This window comes from Larimichthys crocea, chromosome VII, assembly GCF_000972845.2.
Source record: "Larimichthys crocea isolate SSNF chromosome VII, L_crocea_2.0, whole genome shotgun sequence".
NCBI lineage: Eukaryota > Metazoa > Chordata > Actinopteri > Sciaenidae > Larimichthys > Larimichthys crocea.
The window spans coordinates 13,617,132-13,631,893 of NC_040017.1; the positions used below are offsets into that span (position 1 = coordinate 13,617,132).

The 14,762-nt window shown below is 40.5% G+C and overlaps 1 protein-coding gene across 2 annotated transcripts; it reads right to left on the reverse strand.

The window, feature by feature from the left end:
* Window positions 1-2,594: 2,594 nt before the first annotated feature.
* On the reverse strand, window positions 2,595-14,697 carry alkbh8 (alkB homolog 8, tRNA methyltransferase). Of its 2 annotated transcripts, none has more exons than XM_027280474.1 (12): window positions 14,517-14,697; window positions 12,829-12,962; window positions 12,634-12,734; window positions 12,310-12,441; window positions 12,131-12,226; window positions 11,714-11,818; window positions 10,887-10,957; window positions 7,605-7,711; window positions 7,175-7,335; window positions 6,785-7,056; window positions 3,956-4,105; window positions 2,595-3,465 (listed from the first exon to the last, which is right to left on the reverse strand). In XM_027280474.1, exons 1-12 carry the CDS (start codon window positions 14,652-14,654, stop codon window positions 2,710-2,712), a joined length of 2,223 nt encoding a protein of 740 aa, XP_027136275.1. In that variant the 5' UTR covers window positions 14,655-14,697; the 3' UTR covers window positions 2,595-2,709. The 2 variants fall into 2 exon arrangements, with proteins under 2 accessions (XP_027136275.1, XP_027136276.1); XM_027280475.1 differs by having other exon boundaries at window positions 14,588-14,665.
* Window positions 14,698-14,762: the final 65 nt, after the last annotated feature.

Sequence of the window (14,762 nt, forward strand, 5' to 3'; positions counted from 1 at the left end):
AAAAGTTTACACCGTGAATAACGAGGCGGCACAGCCGTTAGAGCCGTAGACGTTAGAGCGTAGACGGTTTCCCAACGTTACCGCGACGTTAGCCGTTAGCCTGCCTAGCTCGTTAGCTTTTAATTCGAGCACAACAAGCCGCGATTTAACCGACAACCGACCTCCGGGAACCGGGTGTGTGTTCACCGAGGCGCGACGGTCGTACCTTTTCTATCGCCTCTTGTCGTGCCTGTCGCTTGCTGTCCTTTCTCTCGTCGATGCTGCGCGAACTCTCAAAACTGACTCCTGCGCCGCCATGACACTGTCGTGAATGTTTTTGTTAAGTGCGTAAAAAAAAGAAAGAAAAAGCGCTGGCCGCAAGTGTTGACATGTAGTCCAAGAAGACTACACCGCAGTACAATCAATCAACAATCAATCAATCAAACTTTATTTGTATAGCACTTGTCATGCAAAATATGGAACACAATCCACTCCCAGCCCTCCACCCAAACACCACCTCACCCTAACACCACCTCCACCCTATTATAAGGAGGCAGGTTAAAAAACACACGAACTAAAATAAATAAATAAATAAACTAAAAAATAAGAAATAAAATAAAACCCATTAAAAATAAATAATAAATAAATAAATACAATAAAATAAAAGTAAAATATAATATAATAAAATCAAAGTAAAATATAATATAATAAAATCAAAGTAAAATATAATATATTATATACAGATCACTTAAAAATAAAGATAACAGTTATGAGTGTAATACAGCTGTACAAATTAATAGCCCTGTATAAAAGTAATTACATTTAAACATTGTTGTTATTATTATTATTATGATTGTTACTTATTTACTCCCATTGAGATTTCTTTTATGTTACGTCCATAATAACCAAACTATTTAGAACAATTTCTATTCTCTTTACTACTCCTTTTACAGTATATTTAACTGAACGAATTGTAGGATCATAAGGAATAACTTTACAATTTAATTATGATTGTACACAAGTGGCAACCTCTATGTGAAGTGAAGCCAAAGAAGTACCAAAAACTGCAGTTAAAAACAGCCCAAGACCAAAAGCACATTAAAATATGAGGCGAGGATGCTCACATGCTTTTGTCGTATACAGCGTAGGACTGAGGAGGAAAGAGGAATTTTGTATACTGGGTCCTCAAAAAAAGAATAAATAGCTGTGGACAGCCGACAAAGTCTATGTACAAGGTCAAAAATGTTCTTCTCACACATACCACTAATCCATCAAGGAAGGAATTATGTATTATTTCAATATAAATATTTATTTCATAAAAATGTCTTGCAGCCTGTCAAGTCAATGGGCTATACCTGAGGGAGGCATACCTTTAAATTCTAATTATCACTCCAAATGTCAAGCAACTCAACAAGGAGACATGCACAATCACACTACTACACACAAACGCACACAGTACTGTGCACGAAACAATGGATTTCTCTCGCTCTCTCTCTCTCTCTCTCTCACACACACACACACACACACACACACACACACACACACACACACACACACACACAGCTTCACCTTAATCAATAAACTACTGTCAATAAAAGTCACCAAACCATCTCTCGCCTCAGCCTCTGTGTCTGTGTCGGTCCCAGAGGACTGAGCAGCTATAGCGGTAATTTACCACAAGCTGCTGACCAATTACCAACCTCCACAACAAATAACCGCTCTATACTCCACCATCAATACCCCATTATCCAACAGTTCATTCTGTCTTTACAGCCGTCTGGTAAAACTTATCTTGTTTATAGGATGTAGTGTCAACATGTCTGTGAGTGCAGGAAGGAAAGAGCAATGAAGTAATACTCTGCCAACTCACTAAAATCGATACAAAAGTTAGACTATATAATAATTTAACATCATAATTAGTTTTTTTTAATAGAATTGTACTTGTACTTAAAATTACAGATTAGCAGCTGCATTGTTGAAGAAGGCTGAGCAGATTAAATCTGATTAAAAGGACTCACCACAATCTTGAAGCACTTGAAGGATAATTGCTGTAGCTCCAATATTAATTGGATGTAAAAATCAATAATTAAACTTAAATTGAAATAATATTTAAACAGTATTCTCTAATTCATATACGCAACTGTTTAAAGAAACAAATAGTTCTCATAGTTAGTACTTTAGATGTAATTAAAGTGTAACAAGACACTTGCTTCAAGAGAAAATGTGTTTTGTACTGTACAACATCATTAATCTAAACGATTTGTTTAGCTACTAAAAGATTATATGGAATTTATAAAAGCGTGAATCCAACAGCAACATGATCTGCTCCCTCATGTTTATGCTACATTTTTTAAACAAGAGCAATCACATGAGAAACAAGGGTGCTGCTAAAGTTCATTAAATGTGTTTAACCTTCAAATCTTTATCATTTTCTCAGGCATACTGTCTGTATTTTTAAAAACTACGATGAAATACTGCATGCAAATCTATTAACCAATGTACAAATACATTAACAATAATGTATAACCATGAGGTGCTACGTGACTTAAATTTTTTTTTATTGTTTTATGCCCCCTTGATCGATTGAAATGATGAGTACAACAAAGTCAGGCGTTTTGTAAAATCGTTATATTTATTTCGCAGCACTTGACAAATCCTTTAATTCCCTCTCTGTTTATGTCGCATTCATTCTCTTGTTGAAATACATATTGGTAGCTAAATTAACATAAATTATAAGTTCATATCCTTCTCCAATATAACACACCAGTTTCCCTGGTCATGGTAGCTGCTCTGCACTTTGACTCCAGCCACCTGACCGCACAGCTGCTCCAGCTCTCCCTGCTGGAACACGTGGTAATAGCGGTGAAAAACGGGCGTCGGGCTGCTCTCTGATTGAGACTTTCGAGTAGAAGTGGAGGTCTGAGTTGTGTCGTCACTTGCACTGGGTTTAGAGTCTGAGCTGTGAGCGGCATCACTGGTGTCCTGACCTGATCCAGAGGGCACGCTAGTCTCAAAACCTGGACTGGGATCAGGGTTACAATCTGATGTGGTTATAGAGTTATAAGTCTTTTTGGACTTCTCCTTCTTTGTATCCTTCTTCACTCCCTCTCCTGATTCTTCCTGCCCTCGTCTTTTCCCGTCTTTCAGATGCCAGGGAACCAAAAGGTCCTGGGTGTTGAAGGCTGTGCGGTTGGTGTGCACACTAAGTTTACCATCACTCACTTTGCTCACACATTGAAGGTCATCTACAGGGCTGTCTTCTAAACATCTGCTGGTTTGGATACTGGCTTTCCCATGAGGTTCTTGGCTGTCTTCTGATGTGTTGTCAGAGGGACTGTGGTTCTCAGGACGCTCTTTGTTCTGGTCTTTGAGGTACTTGGACCTCTGCTTGTTGTACTCTTGCTCAAAAGCCCAAACGTAGATCAGCGCTCGACCTCCAGGCTTCAAAAGTCTCACCAGCTCCCTCACTGCTGCCAGCCGACGCTCCTGCAACACACACACAAACTACTTATTTGACCATTTCTATCACATAAGTAACCTCATGAACTCATAAACTAAAGTATTAAAGTATTTTTTAAATCAATGAAATAAACTGTTCAACTATGATGTTTAAAAGGTTCAATGACACTTTGAGTGTTTTTGTTGGGATTTCTCGAGACAAGTCTTTCACACAAACACAAATAAAACTGAATAAACTTCTTATCTTAAGAATATTATAATAACAACTGTGTCACCAAATATCAACAGCTCCTGGCCCATTTGAAAGTACAAATTTGAGAGCAGAAGGATTTGGGATTAGTCCCAGGAGCAAAAAGCACTAGTTCCTGAGAGCCTAAAAAGATTCCTGCAGGCAATTAAGTGACTAATGAACAATTTAGTGAAGTGTTTGTTTTTCTGCGTGGATCCATCTTTCAGGAAAGCCCACAGTGTTTGTACCTGTAATTATTTTGTGTATGTGTGTGTATACACCACATACCTGTGTAGAAAAATGGTGTATGACGGCTATAGAGATGCAGGCATCACAGGAGGCTGTTCGCAGAGGGACACTGAGAGCGTCAGACACAAACACCTGGAAACCTCTCTCTGCACAGATTTGGATAAGAGCACTGCTACGGTCACAACCAACCTGGAAGAGACAAAACACACGTGGTCATATAAAACCATTCTCAAACATAAACACAGGTACACAAGAACAAAAGTCTAAACAAGGCCAATGTTTTTTCTAAAATTACGGTAAATGGATGTCAGTACTGTTGATTTCATGTTTAAGGTTGGCGTTTTACTACATTTTAAAATGTCTGTAGGTTTTTACGGAGAAAGACTGCCAAACCGTGACAGTAAAAGACCGTAAAATATTCCATTAAATACTACAGTGTTTTACTGTGCTAGTTAGATGTTTTAACTTATACAATGTTTGTTCTTACATTACATGTCCTTAGGGCACTTCCCTTTATTGATGTTTTACTCAGACTGGCAGGGTAAGGTAAGGTTCAGGTTAATGTATAAATAGAGGGATTTGAGAACAGAATGGGGCCTAGGGACAGGTCAGAGAGATGACATCAAGATTGGGGACATACTGGCTACTCACTCAGGTGATATGTTGAAGAAAGCTGTTTAAATGCATTATATGCAAATTGACTGTTAACAATTTACAGGGGTTGAGACAGCCCATCTTCAGGAAAATGTATAAGAACCAACTGTCAACGCTCCTCTGAGAGCCTTTTCTCTGTAACCCCTTTAGTGTGTTGCACTGTAAAACGCTCCTCTATACAATAAATTCAACTTAAACTTTGATGCTTTGAATCCGATCCTCCTTATTTAATGGTTTTTCTTTAAAATTCCCGTAACACCCTGTATGAATTCCCTTAAAATGGCATATAAATAAAGGTTTTAAAAAAGGCACGAAGGTTTCAATCAGCAACTGCATCTTTAGATGTTACTAAATCCTACCCACCCTGCTGCTGACACAGAAAATGGATAGAGGCAATAGACAAGCAGAGAAATGAAGCAAGTGGAGAAAAACATAGAGTAGAGAGAAGAAAGTAGGGAGGGGACTGGATGACAGTAATGATCATTTTCAACACATTTAGTTTCAGGGAGCAATTCAATCAAGTCTCCTCCTCCCAGAAGAGACAAGAGGTGATAAAAGATTGTGAGAAATATTACACACACGCTCACTCTGACACTGGAAACACACAAACTCCAAGCTTTTTCATTTCAGTTAAAACTGAGAAGGTTAACAGTGTTAATCCTCAACAAGAGAGTGGCTGAGAAGGCAAGAGGGAAATGTGACAAATTAAAGAAAAACTGCAGATTCATCTCAGGAAGCTACTGTGTGACTGACATGATCCCAGTGTTCTCAGTAATGATTTATCACAGTTACGGTCTGTGTCAGGATAAGCTGCTTACACGCACATCCAAATCCCAAACATCAATAATCCAAGTGTGCATAGCAGGTAAGCACAAAATTTAGGATATTGCCATGGAAACTGAGCTAACGCAAACAATAAGAGCAGAAATCAGACTGAAAGCAACACGGTCATTGTGGTTTATTTAGTTGTTTTAAATGGCACATTATGTTTACACTTGAGATGACTTAACAAACCAGCCACTGGCTGATCAGAGATATTTCCCTTCCTGTGAACAATATGACATGCTGTAGTACCAAAGCGTTACCTCCATGACCCGCCACACTCACCGCAGGAGGTAAATAAGTAAACAGCTGCATCTTGCCCAGTCAAAGTGTCAATCTGGAGCACAGACTTCTGGCTTACGCAACACTGTAACTGACTGCTGAGGATTTGACACAGCAACTCCTTTTCATTTAACATTTATGAGAATGCTGAGCAACGAGACTGTGACCTTGTCTCGACTGTGTCTTTTTGTTGCCTCTTAAGGCCTTTTCTAACGTGGAACTCACCGATTTGTTTTCTTTGCCGTAACAGAGATTTTAGTTAAAAAGGTTAAAAAGTGTGTAAAGATTTAGGAGGCTCTAGTTACAGAATATTGCAGAAAAAGACTATAATATGCATAACTATGTTTTCATTAGTGTATAATCAGCTTTAAAAATAAGAATTGTTGTGTTTTTGTTACCTTAGAATTTTATACCTACAGAGGCCGTGGGTCCTCTTCTACGGAGTCTGCCATGAGGGAAGGGACAAACTAACACTTAGCTCTAGAAAGGGACTTTTGTGTTTTTTAACGTAGTCACCATAGTTTCTTCTTCACGTTAGGAAGGAGAGGGTGAGGCCATCAACAAGTAGCTTTAAAGAAATGGTTCAAAATTCTGCTTAGCTAGCTACCTGAAACAGATAGTCTGGCTTTCCCTTAACTGAAAAATACATCTACATCGAACACTATAACAGCCTTTAAGGCTGACTTACTCATGTTGTTTGCTTATTAGTGAGGGTGCGGGGACAGACCCGGACTAGCTGTTTTTCCCTGTTTCCTAGCTGACTGTAGTGAATGCAGAGACATGAGAGTGGTATCAGCCTTCTCATCTCACTCTTGGAAAGAATACGTCTTCAACATTTGGTGTGGTTTGCAACAAAGACTTGTAGCCTTGTTGTCATTATGATGTACGGTTATTTGATTTTTGTGGTTTAGTCTTCTGAATCTATCAGAGCCTCTACTTGTATCTCTTCCACCTCTTGTTTCTGCACATAAATCACTTATAACGTTCTGTGTCAGTTTATAGTAATGGTAATCTAAGCAGCAGTAGCAATAAAAAAATGCAATGGAAAAGAAAATTTCCCTACAGGGATCACTAAAGTATCACAGAATGACACATCATGGTAATACTCACTGCAATCACCTCTGGGTTGACACCCAGGTATTTTCCATTTCCACATCCCACATCAGCCAGCACGCTGCCGGGCGGGAGCGAGGACAGGAAGTGGCAAACGCGAGACCAAGGGGTGTGGCGAGTGCTGCTGAAGTGGGAGGCGATGGCGTCGTACACCCGGTGCACATACTCTTCCTCCAGATGGGCTGCGTCGGCATGGCAACTGGGTAGCGATGGGGGAGATGGCGGAGAGGCTGAGGGTCCTCCCTGACTGTCACAGGCAGAGGGGAAGGCTGGAGAGGGAGAGACAGAGAGGGTGAGATGAAGGGGAGCATTACATTCAGCCGAAGCACCACGTTGTCTAACGTGGTGGGAATGCAGTCGTCTGTTACAGGATGTGAACATTCTCACCACAGCGGCAGGGTTCATGTCTGATCTTGCGGAAAGTGAAGGAAGTGCGGGTGCCCCTCTTGCTCAAAGTGAGATTGCTGTTGGTCCTGAGGTCAGACATTGTATGAGCAGGGAATTGTGGGTCACAAGCCGGCACCATGTCAAACTTCCGAGGAGTAATCCTGAAAGGAGATAAGAGACGTCTTTAGTAGTGGTTGACTATCACGCGCTATCTGACAAGTTTCTAGTTGTGGATGTGACCCAACCTTGAGCCTGTCACTGGTTTAAAATGTCTAGATAGACAAAATACAGCTTGAGCCCAGATAAACTAAAGTAACAAAGTCTGTAAATTCTGGATTTCCGTGCTCTACTACAGTGGAATAGAGGAAGAAAAGACCTGTCTCTCCTCTGTCAATCCACCTAAAGTGGGGGGAGGACTGATCTAGCTCACCCATGTGTCCAGAGGTATCTGCTTTCTCCCTTCATCACCAGGAGGCTCCGTCCAGGCAACACAACAGAAACAAGACGTCCGTCAGGGTGACGGAACTCCATCACCGTCTGTAAAAAACACACAAAAACACAACCACGTGCATTAAAGCCCCATTGTGTGACTTTTCCGCCATAAAATGACAAATATGAAATCAGTGTGATGTAACACTGACTTATAATCAAGTGAGAGGTATGTGTTGTTGCACTAACTTGTAACTTCTGGCTCTGGGTACAATCACTGGCGAGAAGTGTGGTACTAAATCACACACGCCCCAAATCTCTGTAATTTACAGAGTTCCCTGATGGACAGTGAAGTAAACAGCTGCGAACTGTAGCTGCTGTTAGCTAATGTTAGCTCAGTTTGTTAACTGGGCCGTTCAAACTGTGAGTTCAGGTTAGTGTTTGTACCACAGGTGGTTTGGACCTCAGGGAAGAGGTTTTCAGGCACGGGGTGCAGAGGAATACTGACAGGGAGCAGAGATGGTGTCTGTCTGAGCAAGAAGCCGACGGATCAGAGAAAATCTGGGACTGACTTTTAGTTGTGGCGAGACGCTATGTGAAATAAAGACAGACACGGCGCTGGGCTTCTTGCTGTTGGACTAGCAATTAATATTATCTGGCTGCTATATCTTGAGTTGTTGCATTTGCTTGATGTTTGGCTGTTAGTAAAGTTGTTGATGCGATCATGATAAATAAATGCACATGTACCGATGTCCATATTTACTTCAGTGATATGACACACTAAAACTTGGGGCTTTAAATTACAAAAATATGAATTTCTACGCAATGTTGTTTTTAAAATGAGCTAATTTAGATCAAATGAACAGTGGGGGAATCACACACAGCAACAGGATACAACTTTCCGTTGTATTAACTATCCTGAGCAGATATGGACACAATTTGATGCGTACATATCTGCAACTATGGAAAAACTGTAGAACAGTGAACTCTCAGTCTTGTTTACTTAAATTTCTCAATTTGATGTAATTCATTTTTGAACATTTTCTTCTATTTTTTCACTTCAGCCATGTTGTTGTACAGCTGTTTGGGTTATGATAAAAATAAAATGTATCCTTTTCTTGTTTTAATTAAGCAAATAACTCAATAATCTAGTAGTTTTGTATTAAGATTTAACTGTAAAAGAACTAGAGCACTACTACAGATATGTGTATCACAAATGAATAAGAATAAACAAAAAATATGAAAAAACATTTTTTACTTTTACTCAACAGCTTTGAGTGACGTCACACAGAGGGAGGAAAAAAAAAGAAACACTCTCTTAGTAACCACCAGCAGAAGCATCTCCACCCAGTGTTGGAGTTTGATCCTAATATTTCCTTACAGCGCATAACTGCATGAGCTCTGCTGGGAAATTACATCTACACAATTTCAAACTGCATCTCTCCAACTTCTGACAGCAGGAAAATTGGATTTTGTGAAGTAGAGACGTGTGTGCATTTGTGTGTGTGTGTGTGTGAGAGGGGGAGGCAGATATGTGTTTGTGTATGATTGCGAGAGAGTGATGTACATGCAACACCAGCGAATGATCAGATCTTTGCCTGAAACCACGACTGAAATCTCTTTCTCACACACAAGCTGTGCGCACACGCACACACACACACACACACACACAGTAGTGAGTATTAGCCAATCCATGAAACCGGTGTAATGTGACTAAATCAATGTCGCCTGCAGGATGCTTTATTACAAGACTATTCATCATTCTCACACACACACACACACACACATGAAGTTTACATGTTTTAATCAGCGATGACTGAGTCAGTTTATTTACTTTTCACTTCATGGAAGCCCTGAAATGAATCCAGCTAAATTAAATCAGGTGCTAGACTGAAACTGAGACTTTATGATGCGCCAAATCTTTTCTGCAAGAATCGAAACTAAATCCAATCACAGTTGGATTAACTTGTTACACCCACAGCTGAACAAAATATATAAAAAAAACACACACACACACACACACTAAATAAACTCTCCAGTACATTGGGTTACTTGTGTTTTAACCCTTTTAGTATCATATTTCCAAACAGTGTTATTTATGATATGCTCTATAACATCACCATATTCAGAGCTGCTTTTTGTGGTCTGAAATAATTAATATTACCCCTCTGATCTCTGTGTTTTGAGTTGTAAATATTGTAAATAATTTGATGTGAACAAGGTGAGATAGCTGAGACCTTTCTGTGTGGAGTTTGCCTGTTCTCCCGATGTCTGCGTGGGTGTTCTCAGGGTACTCCGGCTTCCTTCCACAGTCTATAGACATGCACTTAATTGGTTACTCTAAATTGTCTCTAGGTGTGAATGTGAGCTTAAATGAGTGTACCCCCCGCCTCGCCCAGTGTCAACTGGGGTAGGCTCCACATGACAATAAGAAGTTCTTGAAAATGGCTGGATGTTGAGATATTAATTCATAGATGTATTGAAAATGTCCTTCATGTGCTAAATAAATCTTTATTACAGATGGTCTATTTGGTGTGTAGACACCTCCTCATACAATGTGTCTACTGAACACTTTCTGTGGCTGAATATCTCTGACAAAGAACACTGCGCTATAGTACGCACGCATGCCGTCTGTCAGTCTGTGCTAGCGTGTGACAGATGCTGTGACAGATGACAGCTGATTGCTAATAGATCCCCTGACAAGCAGGGACAGATGGGTGTTCATCGACAGAAGTCCCCCCTGCAGGGACGAAACCAGCATCCCCGTGCAAAGGTCACACCATCTAAATCGCACCTGGAATAGTCAAGGACGCAGCTACACCCACTGTTTAAAGGGAAGTCTGTATCGCTTGTGTTCATTAAACCACAGAGACTCCTCAAAACTACGTGCTGTATTAACAGGAGGGCGAGCGAGAGATTACGACAGTATAGATAAAGTGTGTCAGATAGACAGAAAAGAATGAGATGTAGCAAACAAGGTAACAAAATGTTCTCAGTCAAATCACAAGGACACCAAATCCAAACATACTGTTGCACACACTCATCTCTGACAGTTGTGCCCCCTGAGACAGATGAATCACACTGGTCAGTAAAGTGACGGATGCTATTTTATACTAAAATATAATCTTCAGACCAATATGTTTAGGTTAATCATGAATGTACCATTGGTCTCACTGGTTGATACGTTTAGGAAAACTACCAACACACAGGTCTGTGGTGAGTATCTCTCTGGACCAGCTGGGAAATGTTTAGATCATAAACTGATGGACTGATGGACTCCTACCTGCGCCCCAAGGCTCAGTGACAGGATGGTGTCTTCAAAGGCAGAGTGAGTGTCCACGTGAGGAGGAATGCCTGAAAATATCAGAAACATGTAGGATTAAGATAGCTAGACCAGTCGGAAAGCATCTTTGAAATAGAAATGTTTAGTATCCACTTGTTTGTAGTTTTTCTGACGAACCCTTTGAACCTTTCATGATGTGCAGAACTCAATAATAAATCCCTTAAGATATTATAAGTCCTTAAGCTTAAAAAGCAAATATCAAAATCCTTATTTCAGATCTGCCAGTACTGTAAATCTATTAATAAACAAACAATGGGAACCAACGACTTCTCGATTCATGTTGGAAATGTTCTGCTGCCACCTTGTGGTATACGTCAGTAAGGCTTAGATGTGCACCTACAGTAAACTTTGTTGTTACAATTCAGCTGAGCGGCTTTAGTAACTACAGCTTTATAATTGAACCAACAGCTGCTATAGGTCTCACAGTCTTTTACTTGACATCCTCACTTCCACATACAGTGTAGCTGCAGCCTCTGATATAACTAAACTTCTCCATATTTTAAACATATCTGTTTTTCTATGGTTCCCACAAGAAGGCTCCCCTGTAACACCGTGTCATGCAGCACACCAGATTAAACTGAACTAATTTAGTAATGATTCCTTCATAGGTGAAAACATGGATATTGTTGTGATCTATTCATGAATTTAAGCATTTTATTTACTCAAATTAACAAAATCTTAGTGAAGATATACAAATTGCATTATCATAGTTTTTTTACCAGAGGCAGTATGTGATAAAGTAAGTATTTAGAGACTCACTAACTCACCCTGTCCTGATTCATACTGGTTGACAGTCAGCTGGTCTGGCATCGTGATGATGTGTTTGTTCTTCAAACACCGCTCCAAAACAGGCAGACACTCCTGAGGAATACCTGGACACACACATTTCTAGAGACTTTCCGGAATGCGAAGCAATCATGATGTAGTTATCTTATAAGCATGCTGTCCAGTACTTGAGTTATAAGTGACAACAGAAATGCTGAAATATAATAATAAAGTAATTAACACTCCCAGCGGAGAGATGCTTGAGACTTTGTAGCAACTCTAAGTGGTAGAACCAAAAAAGCACAGCACACAGTGTCCCAAAATGTAAGCATCAGTGAGCAAAATGATGAGAAATAATGGTCAAATCTATGAAAATAAAACCCATTAGACCCCCCGACTGTAAGACAAAAACACCTTACCTGCAGGTAACGGTTTGTCCTTATCCACGTTGTTGTTATCGTAGCGAAACTCAAAACCATAATGTTTGACTCTTCTGTGCTTCAGAGCTTTTTGAGCTAAAACACATTAGAATTAAATGAGCAACTCTGTGAACATTACGGGTTCAACAAGAACCAAACACAAACCAACAAAACCTCACCGGTGACGTCATCATTAGTACCGGACCAGTCAATGGCAGCGAGCAGCAGAGCCTCTTCCTTCGGAGACACAAAATCTTCCACCAAGACTAATCCGTCCGGCAAAGGTAGGGACGCCTCCTCTTTACAAGTTACTGCGAACACACAACACAAGCGTACACTAAGGACAACAATGCTGACTGCAGGAAGATGTTTCTCATCTGACACAATACACAGAGTATAAATTTAAAAAGCTGCCGTTCGTTATTTATCATTAAATTTACCGTTAAAATCTCAGGAAAACAACTACAGCAGTTATTCTAGTGTTCAGTGTTGAAAGGAAGTACCTGAGTCAACATAACTGAGGTAGAGTGTCACACTGTTCTCTCCACATTGCAGCTTTTGGCCATTGAGGTGGACGTGGGCTTTCCGAGCACACTCTTCAGATCTGAAAAACAGAATGACAGAAAACAAAATCCAAAAAAGGTTTTAAAGGTTTAAAATAACTTACTGACATCACGCTGTCCACATAGCACCCGTACCTGTATGTGACAAAAGCGTAGGGCTTGTGAGGGTGCATGATCAGCGTCTCCAGCTCTCCCATCTCCTTCAGCGCTGCAGACAGGGCCTCGCGACTCACGCCGTTCCCCAGGCCGCCGTTAGCCACCACCAAACTCTGCAGAGGAGACGCAGTTATCTGTGATATTGCCATCACTGAGACATAACGGTAAAAATCCTGCAGCACCAGAAAGAATAGCTTCATACACCTGCTGACTTACAGCCAGCCCTTCAACACACATCAGTCAACATATACAACGTTTTATACCACAGTGCTGAAGAAACTTTATTAAAAAGGCCACTAAACATAAACTTACTTCATTTTTCGTCAATTCTTTATTCTTTTGAGAATTTATTTCTCAAAGAGAATTTATTTCTCTGTCATCAGAGTTAATGTGTCTTTGGATACAACACACCAAATAAATACGACTGACATTAGTGTTATGGAATTTTCTATCCTTAGATTATACACGGGGGTCACGTGTGGACCTTGAGGTCTTCGGCAGTAGTAGTTGTTTGGCTTTGCTTGAGGACAGCAGGTGCCAGCCTATCTCAACGTTGTGGAGACCTTATGTTGTCTTCATAGATATAACAGATAGCTTGCTGTTGTCTTTCCGTTAACATAACATGCACAACGTCCACTACACATATTACTACTGTCATTATTGCTACCATATCTCCATTACAGTTTATAGTTAGTTGATGATTTGCTGCTGCTGTGCATCTGTGTCTCTCTATCACAGGTTCTACTGCTACTGTAATCATTTTAACATTCATTGTAATTCAGTGTCATTTTTTCATTTATTGTAATTGTACAATATGTTTGTGTTGATTTGTTCTGTACACGTGACATCCATTGTCTGTGCGTCCTGGGAGAGGGATCCCTCCTCTGTGGCTCTTCCTGAGGTTTCTTCCACCTTTTTTCCCTGTTAAAAGGGTTTTTGTGGGCAAGTTTTTCCTCACTCGAACCGAGGGTCTAAGGACAGAGGGTGTCACTCCCTGTACAGATTGTAAAGCCCTCTGAGGCAAAATGTGTTTTGTGAATTTGGGCTATACAAATAAAATCTGATTTGATTTGATCTGATAAACAGATAACGGTGTCTCCAGACGAGAATGTGCAGACGGTAACACAAACATGGGTAAATACATCTACATACCCTTTGACTATTTCTGTGCGTATCATATCTGTGGTGTTATCTTTGGGTTTAAAGTGTATCCACCAGGATGAGTTAGGCAGATTGTGTGACCGACTGAGGCACTTCTGATGAACTTTGAGAGTGTCTCTAATTCTCCTTGGCCAAGCATCAATAAATAATACAGCATAAGACATCAGAGGCTCCTGAACACTTTCTTCCCTCCTGATCTCACCATTGGCAATTACTCCATAATGTCACAACAAACTCATGTCAGGCTGGACAACTGATCCAAATCATAACACAGCAAATGACAAGTCCACTAGTACACAGCCTTTTCATTTACTCTTATATGACAGATACAAGCCAAAACTGGAAACTAGACCAAGCTACCAGCGTGCACTCTTCATTAGAGTAACACGAGCTAAAACAAATCAAGTCTTAATTGTGTTTTATTGAGTCTGATCGCTGCATTAGGAGAAGGTTAGCTCACTAGCTCTGCTCAGCTTCCTGCCCACAAACGTTTTATTTGTATTTACTTTGCTGGGCTGAGGCGTCGTGCTGATGCCTTCATGTTTCAGCAGAGTGTGGCTGGCTTTGATCTGCTTACGGAGAACTTTCTTCTCGTCCTTACTCCTCCTGACGGCCTCCATGCTGCTCTCCACACCAGGATCCATGCTGCGTCGTTTTTTTAATCTGTCCGGGGTGAAACACAAGCGTTACACGCCGATAGTTCCCATCCATACACATACGCCTCCTCCGAGGCACGGCAGCACCTTTAAAGT